We start from the raw sequence: 17,125 nt of genomic DNA, 5'->3' as shown, positions 1-17,125 counted from the left end.
ATCTCATCTTTACCGAGGCCTGTCTCCACCTCATCTTTACAGGGACCTGTCTCCATCTCACCTTTACAGAGACCTGACTCCACCATATCTTTACAGAGACCTGTCTCCATCTCATCTTTACAGACCTGTCTCCACCACATCTTTACAGAGACCTGACTCCACCACATCTTTACAGAGACCTGTCTCCACCACATCTTTACAGGGACCTGTCTCCATCTCATCTTTACAGAGACCTGTCTCCATCTCATCTTTACCGAGGCCTGTCTCCACCTCATCTTTACAGGGACCTGTCTCCATCTCACCTTTACAGAGACCTGACTCCACCATATCTTTACAGAGACCTGTCTCCATCTCATCTTTACAGAGACCTGACTCCACCATATCTTTACAGAGACCTGTCTCCATCTCATCTTTACAGACCTGTCTCCACCACATCTTTACAGAGACCTGTCTCCACCACACATTTACAGAGACCTGACTCCACCACATCTTTACAGAGACCTGACTCCACCACATCTTTACAGAGACCTGTCTCCACCTCATCTTTACAGAGACCTGTCTCCATCTCATCTTTACAGAGACCTGACTCCACCACATCTTTACAGAGACCTGTCTCCATCTCATCTTTACAGAGACCTGTCTCCACCACACATTTACAGAGACCTGTCTCCATCACATCTTTACAGAGACCTGTCTCCACCTCATCTTTACAGAGACCTGTCTCCATCTCATCTTTACAGAGACCTGACTCCATCTCATCTTTACAGAGACCTGTCTCCACCACACATTTACAGAGACCTGTCTCCATCACATCTTTACAGAGACCTGTCTCCATTTCATCTTTACAGAGACCTGACTCCACCACGTCTTTACGGAGACCTGTCTCCACAACATCTTTACAGAGACCTGTCTCCATCTCATCTTTACAGAGACCTGTCTCCACCACATCTTTACAGAGACCTGTCTCCACCACATCTTTACAGAGACCTGTCTCCATCTCATCTTTACAGAAACCTGTCTCCACCACATCTTTACAGAGACCTGTCTCCACCACATCTTTACAGAGACCTGTCTCCATCTCATCTTTACAGAGACCTGACTCCACCACGTCTTTACAGAGACCTGTCTCCACCACATCTTTACAGAGACCTGTCTCCATCTCATCTTTACAGAGACCTGACTCCACCACGTCTTTACAGAGACCTGTCTCCATCTCATCTTTACAGAGACCTGACTCCACCACATCTTTACAGAGACCTGTCTCCATCTCATCTTTACAGAGACCTGTCTCCACCACACATTTACAGAGACCTGTCTCCATCACATCTTTACAGAGACCTGTCTCCACCTCATCTTTACAGAGACCTGTCTCCATCTCATCTTTACAGAGACCTGACTCCACCACATCTTTACAGAGACCTGTCTCCATCTCATCTTTACAGAGACCTGTCTCCACCACACATTTACAGAGACCTGTCTCCATCACATCTTTACAGAGACCTGTCTCCATCTCATCTTTACAGAGACCTGACTCCACCACGTCTTTACGGAGACCTGTCTCCACCACATCTTTACAGAGACCTGTCTCCATCTCATCTTTACAGAGACCTGTCTCCACCACGTCTTTACAGAGACCTGTCTCCACCACATCTTTACAGAGACCTGTCTCCACCACATCTTTACAGAGACCTGTCTCCACCACATCTTTACAGAGACCTGTCTCCATCTCATCTTTACAGAGACCTGACTCCACCACGTCTTTACAGAGACCTGTCTCCACCACATCTTTACAGAGACCTGTCTCCATCTCATCTTTACAGAGACCTGACTCCACCACGTCTTTACAGAGACCTGTCTCCACCACATCTTTACAGAGACCTGTCTCCATCTCATCTTTACAGAGACCTGACTCCACCACGTCTTTACAGAGACCTGTCTCCACCTCACCTGTCTCCATCTCATCTTTACAGAGACCTGACTCCACCACATCTTTACAGAGACCTGTCTCCATCTCATCTTTACAGAGACCTGTCTCCACCACACATTTACAGAGACCTGTCTCCATCACATCTTTACAGAGACCTGTCTCCACCTCATCTTTACAGAGACCTGTCTCCATCTCATCTTTACAGAAACCTGACTCCACCACATCTTTACAGAGACCTGTCTCCATCTCATCTTTACAGAGACCTGTCTCCACCACACATTTACAGAGACCTGTCTCCATCACATCTTTACAGAGACCTGTCTCCATCTCATCTTTACAGAGACCTGACTCCACCACGTCTTTACGGAGACCTGTCTCCACCACATCTTTACAGAGACCTGTCTCCATCTCATCTTTACAGAGACCTGTCTCCACCACATCTTTACAGAGACCTGTCTCCACGACATCTTTACAGAGACCTGTCTCCACCACATCTTTACAGAGACCTGTCTCCATCTCATCTTTACAGAAACCTGTCTCCACCACATCTTTACAGAGACCTGTCTCCACCACATCTTTACAGAGACCTGTCTCCATCTCATCTTTACAGAGACCTGACTCCACCACGTCTTTACAGAGACCTGTCTCCACCACATCTTTACAGAGACCTGTCTCCATCTCATCTTTACAGAGACCTGTCTCCACCTTGTCTTTGTGGGCTAATGGACCTTGAGTTATATTGTTTTGTCACATCTCATATAAAAAGCAGACACAAACCTTCATTGATTAGTCTTTTTAATAACATTACATTAATTATGACACATTAGTGAAAGAGGTCAAGTATAATTCAGGAAACGTGACGCATGTTTACAGCAAAATGTGGCAGTGCAGAGAGAATCAGAAACCCTTTGATTCTGCCGCAGATAATGTATTTATGACAGAAAGTTAAACATTAATCTCTCCACGTCAATACGAAAGTCTGTATTGTTCAGTCACATCAGTGATTCACAGTCACATTCATCTTTATAATCCAGGAAACAGTTTCCAGAAGGTGCTTGACCTCTTGGATTGTCCTTTTCAGCAGGACTCAGGTGCAGGTAGCAGAACATGAACTCAAGCTTTGAATTTAAAAATCCAGCCCGTGCAAGTGCTGATTCCCTCCTAGAGCCAGGGATGACAGACGGAAGCCTCAGGAGAAAAGACATCCTCAAATATCGTATCATTCAAATCAAGGCTCTTTTTTGCATATTGAAGTTCACAAGTTTGTGATGCAGCGTTTTGCTCCTCAGCCTCATGTAACTTTTCAAATGATCCTTGAAGTTCAATGCCTTTTTCACGCTGAATAGTGCTAAAAAATGCTGAACCTCAGGAACTAAATCAGAAACTAGAAGTCCATTTCACGTACTCCTGTTTCATCTCCACCAGAGTGAAACAGACGAGACTCGACCACATAAAACTTTAAAAAAACAAACATCACAAACAATGTTTGCTCCTTGTCCTTGTGGCACCACAAGCTTGCCTAGTGTCTAAATAGACACCTCGTCAAACCAGCAATAAAAAATGACCATGATAGTAAATGTGCACACATTTTTGTTGATTAAATTTGCGAGCTTTGACGCACAAATATGTGTCGTTTCATAACATCGTTATGCAACATCGTGAGAGAAGAGTTATATATAAAAACACTGTGAATTAATGCCTGTTTCCATTTATTATGTGATTATCAAGAGTCTGCATGTTTGATATAAGCACTGGGTGACAACAATTCTCAAATTGGGAAAAACCATCATGCAGAAGAAGAGGGTGCAACAAGATGATGCGATTAAAAGATGCTTTACACGATGTTAAGTATGATAAACTGTGCTGGACAAAAGGTTGGCAGTTTGAACGCTGCCTCCCCTTCTTGAAATGCATCATTGCTTTTATTTATTTTTTTGCTACAATAACACCTTTTATTTCCTCGACAATGTCAAATTTTCAGTTGAAACCCAGTACTTCAAATCCTGGTGAGATCCGTCTAAAAGTGAAAGTTTAACCATCTTTAAATAAACGTCTACTAAAACAGACAGCCACAATTTAAATGCGTTTTAGCCTCGACGTCAGGTTTACGTAAAGACGGCTATTATATTTAGACATAGGATCGCTTGCTAACGTAAAAATAATACAAAATAAAATATTTATAACAGCCTAAATTTGAGGATCAAAAATTCAAATATAATTTAAATAATAAAGATAATAAGGAATGATATTCAAATGTGATCGTAGACGAAGAATGACAGCAATAATGGAAGCGCAGCTCTCGTCTCAACAAATTGTCTCATTAGACTACTGACTGAGCTAAGCTAACGAGGTAACTAGGTGGCTAACGGGCCTGAGAGCTTCACTTTCCCCCTTCATTCACTCCTTATTGAACAGAATGGTGCATGATAGTGGACACAATGTCCTGGGAGGGTAAACGCAACAGTAGAAAGGACATCGAGGCACTTTGTACGAGCTATTGTGGCCGTCTGGCTAGTTCACCTGCTGGCCCTGTTTGCATCGTCACGATTTCACAGAGCGAGAACCAAATATTTCATAAAGACGCACAGATTCATTTTGCTGTGACGAGGCCTTAAAGCAGACAAAAGGTTTCAAACTGCTAAGACGTCTGCAAACGTTTCCCCAGGACGAGCAGGGACTTTCTGGGGCCAAGAACTACGGTGGAGGAACCGAACTCACATCTGTGTTCCAGGTAAAGTTGCTGAGTTCAGAAGAAAAGTTCCTGTGATGGAAAATCCTTTTTTTTTTTTTTGAATCAGCGTGAGCCGTCTTCAGGGATCGTCACGAGAAAACAGTTCCCGAACGGCAGATTTACAGCTTCACTGTCAGGGTCATGAGGACGCTGGAAGCATTTTGTTGTTTGTTTTCTACACTCGAGCATGAACAGTGAAAACAGTTTATCAGGGTGTCATTCAAAGTTCACAGGGACCTACGAGAAGAGTCCCTTGTTGGAAAAACACCCCGATGTGCCCAAAAAATAATTATGTGTTTAAAAAGCTTGTAAGAAACGTTGTGTTTCTAAGCAGCTGTTCGTTCTGTGTCAGTGTGTAGCTGTGTGCGTGCTTGATTTGTTAGTATCTAGTTAGTTTTAAGTGTTTCCAGGTTGTGGTTTCGGTTTGTTCTCAGGTCAACTGGGTTCCAGTCTGGAGGCCCGACTGTCCGTTGGTGCTGCCCACAGTCAGAGGTCTGCTCTCATTCAGGTTACTGTCGGCTGTCGAGTCTGTAAGAATGAGAAAAAGACACTCTGGATAAGAAGATGAAGAAACAAAGACCATGAAGTAAATTCAAAGCTGTTGTTTGGACTACAGACATGATTTTGGGCTCTTCTGAAAGTTTATAAGTGGATTTCTTTTCCACAAGCTGTCAGAAGCTAAATTGTATCACCTAAGTTCCTTAATGCAAAAATGGTCATGATTTGGGTTTTAGTGTTTGGTGTGTATTTTCTGCATGAGCATTAATCTCATTTTAGTTCTTTATTTCCTTATTTACACTAACTTTGTGCAGATAAAAGAGTCAAAAACGAGTGCTTAACAGCCTATTCAAAGAGCAAAACACACAAAACTACACAAACCTGCATAATTTTCCAAGTTTTAATTAATAATAAACTATATATTACTGGATTACTGTGAAATGTTCCTTTAACTATAACTCCTCCGGTGGGCACTTATAAGTGGCGGCTGCTGAATAAACAGATATTAAATGACAATATAGTCAAGTACTTATTTAGTTATACAGTTATAATTGTATATTAAACACTTAAAATGTCCTTATATCTGCTTACAAGAATATAATCATGAGTAATAAAGTATTGGTTGAATGTTTGCGTGCTGCTTATAAATGCTCAATAATGGGACATAAAATAAAACAGTACAAATTTCCTGCAACGGAAACATGTTTTTTTTCTGCTTTTATCTTCTGTTTATCATCTCACAACCCCTCAGAGTCATGTCAGGGTCCGTTAACGAGGTTCTGACACCAGAACTAATACAAGAACCCGCAGTAAATCCTGTCTTCGTAAAGGTTTAATGTTCAGTTTCTATTTAAGATGGGTGTTAAATCAACTTTACAGTCATTTGGTGCTGCTTCTTTTGTATTCATCCACCTCGCTTATATCAATTAAGGTGAACTGAGTTACAGCAGAATCAGAGCAAAGACGTAATCTATCGCTCCATCTAGTGTCTGGACCCGGTGGTGCAGGAAGTGATATTATCTAAAGATTTTAATGACTGACCTTTGACTAAATGCAGCTCTGTCACCTCTTCAGGGTCGTTTCTGGGCTTCGAAGCGCCTCCTGAGTGAGAGATGACAGAGACGTAACGTGTGAGAACGGACCCAAGAAATCAGCATTAAAGTCTTGACGTTGCACTTAAGTCTGATTGAATGAACTATCTCTGTGTTTTTATGGTTTTAATCATCCATTGTGATAAGTTTATTACTAGTAAGTACTATACAAATAAATGTGTTATCATTGTTGAAGGTCAGAGCAGCCACCAGCAACTACGGTCAACAAAAGCAAGGAGATAAAGACGGAGAAGAAATTCCCCAGACTCCCTTTTAAAACTGCTCACTTTTGATTGTTGTTGAGTCAGAAGAAACTTTAAGGACTTTGTGAAACGCTCGCTATGACAAATTCTTCATTATTTGGACCTTCTTGTAAATTCGGCATATGTTTTACATCAATTCATTTCTTTTTAGTGTATAAACTGGCGTGTTTATTTGCATATAGAGCAGAAAATTGAGGTCCAATCACACGTTTTTTCACGCCTACGTCCGTTGTCCATGTTTTGCTTGTTGTCACAGTCATCACCTGGTTTATATTCCAGTTCTTCTGGAGTATTTATTTTCATGTGTAACTTAATAAATAGCACTTCTGTGTGTGTAATAATGAGGATGGAGCTTCATACGGATGCAGTATTTGGATATTAATTGAAAACGAATGTCACTTGTTTTCATATTAGATTGTATATCAATGCCGGCTGTAGACTCGGAGGTTTTCTATCCGCTAGTTTCAGTTTATTTCACAAGTTGAAAGGCGAATTTACTTAAACGTAAAGAACTTAGTGAAGTGATTATGAACCAGGCTCAATTTAAAGATACACTGTGGAGTTTTTAGGGAAGACATTTTAAAAAGACCAGAAAGAGATGTGATTAATGAAGAAAGTGAAGAGACTGAATAAACTGAATAAACAAACCGTCCTTTAACGCTGACGCCGCTTGTATGACCTACGTTGACCATTAACAAACACGACTGGCAGTTTCTGTGTTATTATAGTTATTCTTTACTCAAGTATGACTCTGAGAACGTGGCATGTTGTGCAACCCGTAAAGCTTCAACATTAAAAGTAGGGAACAATGCACTCAGCTCATGTTTAGACTGAAATACTAGGAGCTGAATCTTTATTTTTAATGGACAATCGAAAAAGGAAAAACAAGGTAACCGGTCCATCCCAGCAGAGGGAGCCACATCCTTATTCAAGCAGAGAATCTCTCGTTACCGCCTCTCTGCCTCAGCTGTGGTCGTAGGGACAGGAGATTTAATTTGCTTGTTTCTTACTATTGAATATAAAGTTTGGTCTGTTGTGTTTTTAAATTGATACATGAGATTCTGTGCTTGTAAAGGATTATGTGGGCTGTTTTTGTTGTTCTTTTTTTTTCTTTGCTGTAGCGACAATATGAAAATGCTTCTTACTTTTGCTACTTCAAGTACATTTTGCTGACAATATATATTTATTTATTTTAACCTTCTCTCAGACAAATATCTGAAAAAGTGCAGCACAACCAGTTGCTCTTCCTAATTTCATCTACATTTTCAGGACTTTGTTGGTAGTGCACAGTTTATTTCTGCCTTTTACCTACTTTAGAAAGTGCAACATTTTTTATTTAATTTGCAAAGACTATCACTGAATGCTGTGTATGATTATTTATTGGTGCGTGGCCAACTGAACAGCTGCCTTACACGGTGCTAAATTAAACAAACATTTTGAAAAATTCTTGATTTTGGAAGATCTTCTAGCAAAATCCAAACAAAAATGTTGACCTATTCCTTTAAAAGTGAAAATTATTCATGGTAATCGCGAGTCCATCTTTACCTTTCACCTTCAGGTAGGCTAGCATTCCCGCCAGAGCCAAAACCAGCACCGCAATCACCAGGCCGACAATCCACCAATAAGACGGCGCCTCTGCTGTACTTCGCTGACCTGCACACAGGTAAAAAATAAAAAATACACACATTAATACAAAATCACACCGGTTAATACATGAAACAGCAAATAAAATGTGAACCGTTTGTTTAATTATGCAAGTACAGCTTCAACCTCATCGTCCCAGATGTTTGTGCCTTTTGCTATTTGCTGAATTTCGTTATTATTTTGATTCTTTGTGTATTCTCAACCTCACCAGCTGCTTATTTTCCCCCCGTCGTGAACATCCATTAATATTTTGTCCAGACGCAGAGAACAAGGTGACGTCATCTAGTATGCAACAAAGTAAACAACAGTAAAATATATATATTGTTAATAATTTACAGTAAACAGTAAATTATTAACAATAGTTTTAATTTGATTCTTGTTCTGCGACAAATATCTAAATGAATGCATATTTCAAATCATCCTTTGGGTTTCTTGGACGTTTGGGACAATTTTTTAACTGCATTTTATTTCATCGGTCGATATTTATACTGTGTTCATGTCAAGGTTTTCTATGTTTGCGCGATACCTATTGAGCCTGTTTTTCATTGGGCTCCGGAAATGTGCAGGTTACAGCTTGTAATGGCTGGTTTGTTGCATACTAGGTTGGTTTTAGTCTGCACATGGGGCTTTGGACCTGTTATTGCAGTGAACCAGTTTGCACACAGGCCTCTTTGGTTCATGATGTTGTGTTTGTGACCTCACCGAGAGGATCGATGCTGACACCAGTGCGCTCGGTGTAAGTGTTGTACGGCATGGAGAACACACAGGTGTAGCTGCCCGTGTGCTCCTGGTCCTTGGGATCCATCAGTCTCAGAGAGCCGTCTCCAAACGGGACCCTGAAGCCGTCCAGCTCCACGTGGTTTTCCCAAGGTGGCGTGCAGACGCTTTTCCCCGACTGGCTGTCGTAGGTGAGGATGTGGGAGGGGTCCTTGCCGTTGGAGAAGCTCCAGTGGAGGAAGGGGTTGTTCAGGTAAGGAGGAGCATTACAGGGGATGGTCAGATCTCTTCCTTGAATTCCTTTTATTTCTACCAGAGAGCAACAGCAAAGGTTTGGGTTGAGAGGCACAAAAATCAGAGGTAAAGATACCCTAGTTAAAATCACACTTAATATTCTTGATAGAGGCCTCATATTTGTTGGATAAAAACTGCGTGTACCTCTTTCCCTGAGTGAGGCAGTCCAGGCCGGACCACCGTAGGAGGTCGTGACTTTGCAGATGTAGATGAGGTCAGGTTGTCCGTTCAGCCTCTTGAGGCGGCTGTCGGCCGTGTACAGCCCCTGTTTGTCGGGCAGCATGCGCGTGACCGGTCGTAGGTCCTCGAAAGTGGGCGGTTCAGTCGCCCAGGTTACACGAGGAGCCGGGAAGACATTGCGGACGATGCACTTCATCTCCTCGTAGCCGCTCAGCCTCGACAGCTCCAGAGACAGGCCTCGGATGGGTGCTACACACACACACACACACACACACAAAAAGACACACACAGCATGTTTAAATGTTTCCCAGCAGCCCCGATGATAGACTCTAAATGCCAGGGCCCAATATAGCCCGACAGTGGGTGATATCATTCTAATGCAGATAACATTCAAGCACTGTTAACACAACAAAACACTGCCACAAACTTTCTGAAATACGTCACTTTTCTTGACTAATCTAAAATAACCTTAATGCCGCTCTCACTACAGAGTCTCCCAGGGGAGAAAAAGTATTGGCCTGGAAATCCGTGTGCAGAAAGGCTTGAAGTAATTTTGAAGTAATTATGCACCTGGCAGTCAGAATAAAAGCAGGGACTTATAAAACAAGACTGCAGCCCTGCTGGTGCCTCTGTCAGACTGAGCTAAATGCTAACATGCTCACAGTGATAATGCTAAAACGTGGTACGTTTGCTATAAATGATGTTCTTGTCACTCAGATCATTTAAAAAATGTTTTGTATTAAACCAAACCTTGTAAGAGACCCGTCAGTCCACCATGTTTGGCCTTGTGAAGTTATCAATGATAAATATGCAACGTCTGGATACACTTTCAAAATAAGGGCACCAAAAATACTTGGTTAGGTTAAGGAAAATATGTAATTTCAGTCATCATCTCCTCCCTCCATGCTGATTTAAAGTCAGGTGAAGTTTCGTAGTCCACAAAACATTTCTGGAGCTTCACAGCAGAACAGCGCTGCAGCATTCTCGTAAACCAACGCCCTCCCTACCTGGTCTTTCTGGTACGTTATACTATTGTTGAGTGACGACATTGTGTTTCTAACAAAGCTGCTGCTCACTGACTGTTTGCTGTCGTATTAAACTGCACCTGTTGACAAGACAGGTAAACATGGGTGTTGCCAAATTAAACCGCATCTGAAATCTCAAGGATTATAACTTTAATACCGTGACGAGAAACTGAGACAACGTCAAAGTGCCGGTTGCAGACAGTTAATAAACAACTTGTCTCGCTCTGTAAAAGTTAAGTTAAACCCTTCTCAGTAACTATGACACAAGCATAACACATTTTCTCTTTCTGATGCATCTATAAAACTCTGCTCCAACATGTTGATGACGCCAGTTGAAGGCAGGCTTAACACCATTTTTTCATGATGGCGTTCTCACCCGCCTCAACAAACCGGTTCTGAACAGTCATCAGATTCTGCGAGGTGCGACCACATCCTAAACTCACCTTCCACCTTCACGATGACCTTTGCATTGTGTTCACCCGTCGAGGTTTTCACATGGCACCGATACGTCCCTCTGTCCTTCAACCCACAACTCCGGAGGATCAGCGTGGCGTTGCCGTGGGATATCAGGTGTGGGAAAATGGAGGCGCGGCCAGCGAGCTTCCCGTGCTCAAAGTGCTCTTCGCTGCTGTCATCATCATCATCATCATCATCATCATCATCGCTGTCGTCGTGGTCGTCGTTGGTGTCCTGCTTGAACTTGTACACCAGCTCATCCTGTCTGAACCACTCGACGGTCTCCTTGCTGTCCGGCTTGAAGCTGCAGGGGAGAACGCACTCCTCGGTGACGAAGCATGTCACAGCCACATCTGAAACATTACATTCGAACTGGTAAGACTGGAGAAAGCAGCAAGAGCAAGATACATTTTGAAAGTGTCCAGCCTCCAAAACACATGAACTACACTGCCTGACTACACCACTGGCCAGCTGAGAGATGTTTTGGCGGCAAGTTTGCTACGTTCAACAAGCGCTCTTAGCTTTTTTTGTTGAATAGACACACGAATAATCAACATACCTCAGTCCAAAAAGGCTACCAGGCCCGGCAGATACTGCTCACTGCTGTAGCTGTGTGCTTTGTGCTAACATTAGCCTCTGAATGAGGCTGTTGCGACTCTGTTCTTTGTCTCGGGGGCTGTGTGCTTTGTGCTAACGTTAGCCACTGAATGAGGCTGTTACAGCTCTGTTCTTTGTCTCAGGGGCTGTGTGCTTTGTGCTAACGTTAGCCACTGAATGAGGCTGTTACAGCTCCGTTCTTTGTCTCGGGGGCTGTGTGCTTTGTGCTAACATTAGCCACTGAATGAGGCTGTTACAGCTCTGTTCTTTGTCTCAGGGGCTGTGTGCTTTGTGCTAACATTAGCCACTGAATGAGGCTGTTGCGACTCTGTTCTTTGTCTCAGGGGCTGTGTGCTTTTTGCTCAGTGCATAGTTGTCATCGCTAACTGTATCCAATTACTTCAAGTCTCTCGCACATGTAAGGAAACACCTAACATTATCATAATTAACATTATTGTGCTAATCAAATATTTTCTGGTCGTGTCTGTGTTTTTGTGGTGGCTGGTTTGTACAACAAACAGCAAGCGGTGGTGGTGATACAGCAGACTGCCAGTTGTGCTTTGCCCCGAAAAACACACCGTCCTTTTCAGCTGGCTGAGCGAGCTCACAGCTGTGTCTCTGGGCTGGGCAGAGCGGACAGGCTGGGTGTACGCATGGCGGACTGCCCCTCCACACACACCGGCAGCCAACCCTTCAAACACCCAGCCTGTCTGCTCTCTCCAGCCCAGAGACACCCCGGCAGGGAAGAGCGGCTCGATAGGACGAGTGTAAGAAGAGCAGCAGCAGTTCAACCACGAGGGACTGCGACAGCCAAAAAAGTCAACGTGTAGGGAGTTGTTGGGGCAGTTGGTAATCCAGCCCTGTGGTTAGGTTCACGCTGTGCTGTACACGGAAATTATTCAGTGAGCATCAAACTTTCTTTTGTTATTTACAGATTTCTGAGTACAGGAAACTATCAGATATCAGCATCGTTCTGCTGATTGTGTTGTTTGGTTGTTTTCTTTCAGCTGGTTCAGATTACAGTCTGCAAGGATGAAACCTCTGTTATCAATGTTTCAACGACACCGTTCTCACCTGGTCGAACAAACCAAAGGTGGAAACGTTTGCTGACTCAGGCTCAAGTTTAATTCACGTTTAGTCTTGTACTACTGTCTGGTTTGAACATTGTTGGAAACATTTAGGATAATGTAAGTAAACAACTCAGCGACACAGAGAACAAAGGTCTGGTCGTTTTTAGACATTTTTAATGTTACATATTATGTCTTTAATCTGACACAGGAATGTGGTTTTTCATCTGACGTCTGAGAATTATTCACCCTCAACTTTCCTTTATTGCCACACATCCAGGGTGGAGGTGGGCTATTAATCTCAGCAGTGATTAATAGATTGCGGTGACATTTACTCACAGCTATTCTGCAAAAGAGGAAGCGAAAGCTTCTTCTTGGGAAATACAAGTTGGAAAAACATCAACATAAACTTTCTAGTCTTCACACGTCTCACTGTGACATCGTGAGAAGCAGCCAAGGCCGTGTGATTGAAATCAGATAGGAGTGAGGTGAACCACGGCTCGGCTACATTTAGTTTTGTATTTCAGCAGTTCAGCGTTGATTCACAGCCGACTGGAGAGCAGAGGCACCTCTGATTGTTGAGCTGTTTGAGGCAGAAATAATCTCACTGGTGAATACACATTTCTGTCAGTGGAGCCTGAAGGAGCACTAATAAATGCAAAACATAAATATAAACTGAAATGACCTGTTTTGTCATTAATTCATGGCCGTATGTTAAAGGAACAGTTCACCCAAAAATATGAATCCAGTCATTATCTCCTTGCTCCATGATGATATAAAGTCAAGTGAAGTTTCGTAGTCCACAAAACATTTCTGGAGCTTCAAGGTAAAACAGCGTTGCAGCGTTCGGCTAAACAACTGAAGTAGTAGTAAAGGTAACTGGAAACCTCGAGAGAGATTTGAAAAGACGTTGTTTACAACCTTGATGCTTTCTATCAGCACAGGGGGAGGAGATGATGACTGAAATTTTTATCATCGGGTGAACTGTTCCTTTAAGATTGTTTATTTTTTAAATCAGGTTAATGTTTCACTCTTCGTCGGCCACCTTGAAGAAACCGTGTTTGCTCAGCAGATTAAAACATGAGACTTTCATCAAGGGCACGAAATGTCACACAGCTGTGTGACGGGAGGCGATGTCAGCCGTCAGCCAGGCAGGTAAACCGGTCGAGGGCAGGTGTGAGTCAGAGGTCTGAGTCACGACTCTGCTGCTGGTAGAGCTTTGATTCACAGGAAGAGCGAGAATCAGAGGAACAGCTGCGAGCGTGAGCCGGCAGCGGCCGTCATAACATGTTCAGACTGAAGAGGGGGGCTGAGACGACCCTGCAGCCACTCATCTGTAGTCAAACCAGTAACTCAAGCTCGTGGATGTGTTCGAGAAGTAACGGCAAACAAAAGCTCAAATTAAAAAAGATAATCCGACAGCTTTTTGGCACAAAGGATCGGATTCTCGTTTTGGCTCGATATGTCTTCCAACAGTTGTCCTGAAGGAACCTCTCAGAGGAGGATGGGCGGCTGAATGGACATGTTTAGCAGACGGGTCGGTCCGTATCAACTCACCGACGGCCTCCCAGTTCATGTCACGGACTCTCTCAAATAAATTCACGTTGCAACTTCTAATCTTTGACTTTATATAAATATATGTATATATTTATATGATTTTCTTTGAGAGAACCCACGACATGAACTGGGAAAAGTTCTGGATTTTGGCTGGGTTGCCGTGGAGTGTGCCGTATAAAATGTTCTGTCTGTCCCAGATCCCAGAGAGTTAAATGTTACCTTGACGCTCAGGAATGATGGTCAGAGCTGCTAAATTAAAACCAGACAGACGTTTGCTTTCGAGTTCAGCTGTGTCACAGCTTCTTCACTCGCTGTGGTCGGAGAATGTTTCCATCCTGAGCTCATACCTGACGTCAGAATTCACAGGAAAAGTTTGAATAAGCCCTCTGACTAATTTGGGACAGTTCACTGTTGCAAAAAGAAAAATCTTGCAACTTTAAAAAGCACAAGATTGATGTGTTTTCTGTGGATCAGGTTCTGTAAAGAAACCCGTCAGTCTTTTAATCCCTGTGAATGTTGCAGATCGGTTTTTGCTGCAGGACAAAGAGGCGTTTGTGTCTCACCTGGGGTTTTGTCCTGCGTGGCGAAGCCGATCCAGAGGAGCAAACAGGCCCAGGTGTATATCGCTGACATGATTTCCTTTCAGCTGCGAGCACGTACGACTCAGACCGGACACACGGGAACACACGTAGACACGTCTTCAGTCCATGCTTCTTTCACTTTTTTGGCCACTTTTTCCTCTTTCTGGTTTCAGGTTTTCTCTTGGATCTCTCTGGGTGGTTTGGCATCAGGCACACAGGGAAAATGGGAGAGAAAAAAGCATAATTAGAGGCACATTCCTCATGAAATGGACACAGGAGGATGTACAGTGTGAAACGTGACAGAACATGTGCTGCCTTCTGGGGAGGACTCAGGTTTGATCCGCTGAGGATTTGGCCGTCTTCAGGCTCAAACCTCCCGTCTGATGAGCCAGAAAACAAAAATAAAAGTGAGATTTACAGTTGGAGCCTCGCTCCCTTTCATCCACCGCAAACTCTAAATAACTAGAAGCCTTTTTCTTCTTCTTCTCCGTCATTCCTCTCTGTCATTTCATCAGCTTATCGTCCTCTTTATCTCTTCAGTGGTGTGATAAGTGAAGAGGATGTGTCTGTTGTTGGTGCACGATAACAGCCTCTCACGTTATCGCCACGCTATCCTAACTCTCCAAAACAAACACAGGTGACTTGGTACCGTACATCAAAGAGCAGGAGGAAATGAGGAAGTGAGGTATGCTGCTGCTCATAAATCAGTCAGTGTTAGAGGTTAAGGAAATCTGCTTTTACTGGAGCACGCCTGAAGCATGCAGAGGGGGAAGAAAGTGAGTTTAATGGATGAGCGTCGCATTGTCAGAGTGTTCGAGTGTTTACATTCGATCCTTCCTGCATTAAAGCTGGAGACAATCCCCTCTTTGAGAGTTATGCAGTGCAGAAGAAGCACATTATGTCACTTTTACTGCCGATGGCGGGAGAAGAAGTGAAGCGCTTGGATTTCTTCCAAATAGTTCCTCTTGGTAACAGCAGACGTGCAGCGACGGTTGAATCAGCGCGTCTTTGTTTGTGTCTTGCAACAAGTTTTTCTTAGAGAGCGACAGACAACTTTTATATCTTGGTCAGAAGTTGTCTTTGAAACAAAAAGTGAAGGAAAAAGACTCCCGCACACTGTCCACAATTAAGTTTAATGATGACAGCGTTTCGTCGCTTAGCTCTTCATCACGTTATCTACGATATCGAATGCACCGCAAAAATCGGTAAAACAGTGCATACGGCCGGTGGTGGACATGTTTTTCTGGGGGAACAACACTTTTATCAACAGATTAATGAATTAATAATTCTCCTCAAATGCATTGAAACTAAAGGAACGAGCCTGTTTTGAAAATGTGAGGAGGAGAAAGTCTTTGAACGTCCCTCCTCTGCATCTCAACTCGAGTCTCTGATCATTGTCAAGTTGTTTCACTGCAGCACTTTTAAATAATTACTTACTAAAGACATGAGATGTGACAGATGTGATGTTCACTAATTGTATAAATGTTATTTTGTTATCACCAGTCGTTCCCTTTCTTTTTAAAACCCTTTTCTGAACCGTCTGAAACAAACTCTTTAACATCTTGATTACACGTTTATCGAAGACACTAACAATCACTCTCAGGAGCAACTGTACACAGCTACAAGAAACATGTCAGATTACAAATATAATCACATTATATTAAATGTAATAAACGGTTTATTTGTGTGCCAGTTTATCCTGATTAAAGGCCTTTTTTTCAACTTAAATTCAGTCTTTATGCATTTTTATGCTAAGAAACAAAAAAAGTGTAGTGCAGCATTACACAGTCTCAGAAAAAAGGAGGAAGCAGAAACAAAATAAAGCTAATTTCTTTATCATTTCAATGGCATATTGTATAATTAAAACAAGTTATTAAGACCTCAGTATTTACAGTTTGACCCCATCAGTTCCAGATTATCTTAAACTCAGAGCATTTAAATAAAACAAGTCACTACGCTCACTTTTTAACTCCTTATTCTGTTTTGAGAACACATTTATTTAAGACACTAACAACCACTCGTCACCTTAAACTGACGAAACAAAGACGTAAGAAGACGTGAACAGACAGAGAGGGAGGCTGAATGGGGAGAAAAGGCGTGTTAGTGTCTCGTATCTGCAGAGATTTTCTTATCTTCTCTCTTTGTTGCTGCTCGGACGCTTTACCAACCCAACATGTGGCTGTTTGACGTCCTGGGAATGAGACTCAACTATCAACTATCTTTGTGGTGCGTTCAGGAACAGCTGGGACAAATCCTACTGACTCTACCTTTAACTTTAATAGTCTTTGAATTATATTAATATGACGTGAGCTTCAGTTAGCTTTGACCACAAATGTCCTTCAGAGGGAGACTTTTTACTCTGATACTCTGAGTACATGTCAGAGCCTGTACTCGATTACTTTTACTGGAGTAAAGAAGCTGTACTTCTACTTTTACCAGAGTCTGTTTTTACACAAGTATCTGACCTTCGACTGGAGGACACAATGTGTGGACTGTT

The 17,125-nt window shown here is 42.7% G+C and overlaps 1 protein-coding gene across 1 annotated transcript; it reads right to left on the bottom strand.

Moving 5' to 3' along the window:
- Positions 1 to 5,088: 5,088 nt before the first annotated feature.
- Positions 5,089 to 14,680, bottom strand: hhla2b.1 (HERV-H LTR-associating 2b, tandem duplicate 1). The gene is made up of 7 exons (XM_073488456.1): positions 14,611 to 14,680; positions 10,814 to 11,179; positions 9,310 to 9,594; positions 8,857 to 9,180; positions 8,056 to 8,163; positions 6,198 to 6,257; positions 5,089 to 5,186 (listed from the first exon to the last, which is right to left on the bottom strand). The coding sequence occupies exons 1-7, from the start codon at positions 14,678 to 14,680 to the stop codon at positions 5,089 to 5,091; spliced, it is 1,311 nt and encodes a 436-aa protein (XP_073344557.1).
- Between the last annotated feature and the right edge of the window lie 2,445 nt (positions 14,681 to 17,125).

This window comes from Pagrus major, chromosome 19, assembly GCF_040436345.1.
Source record: "Pagrus major chromosome 19, Pma_NU_1.0".
Classification (NCBI taxonomy): domain Eukaryota; kingdom Metazoa; phylum Chordata; class Actinopteri; order Spariformes; family Sparidae; genus Pagrus; species Pagrus major.
This window is presented reverse-complemented; position numbering and strand designations above follow the sequence as displayed.

Coding starts and splice junctions, on each gene's coding strand:
- hhla2b.1 (XM_073488456.1), bottom strand. CDS start 14,680: ATGTCAGCGATATACACCTGGGCCTGTTTGCTCCTCTGGATCGGCTTC. Junction 11,180..14,610: donor CACGCAGGACAAAACCCCAG/GTGAGACACAAA, acceptor GTAATGTTTCAG/ATGTGGCTGTGACATGCTTC. Junction 8,164..8,856: donor TGTCAGCATCGATCCTCTCG/GTGAGGTCACAA, acceptor ACCTGTGTGCAG/GTCAGCGAAGTACAGCAGAG.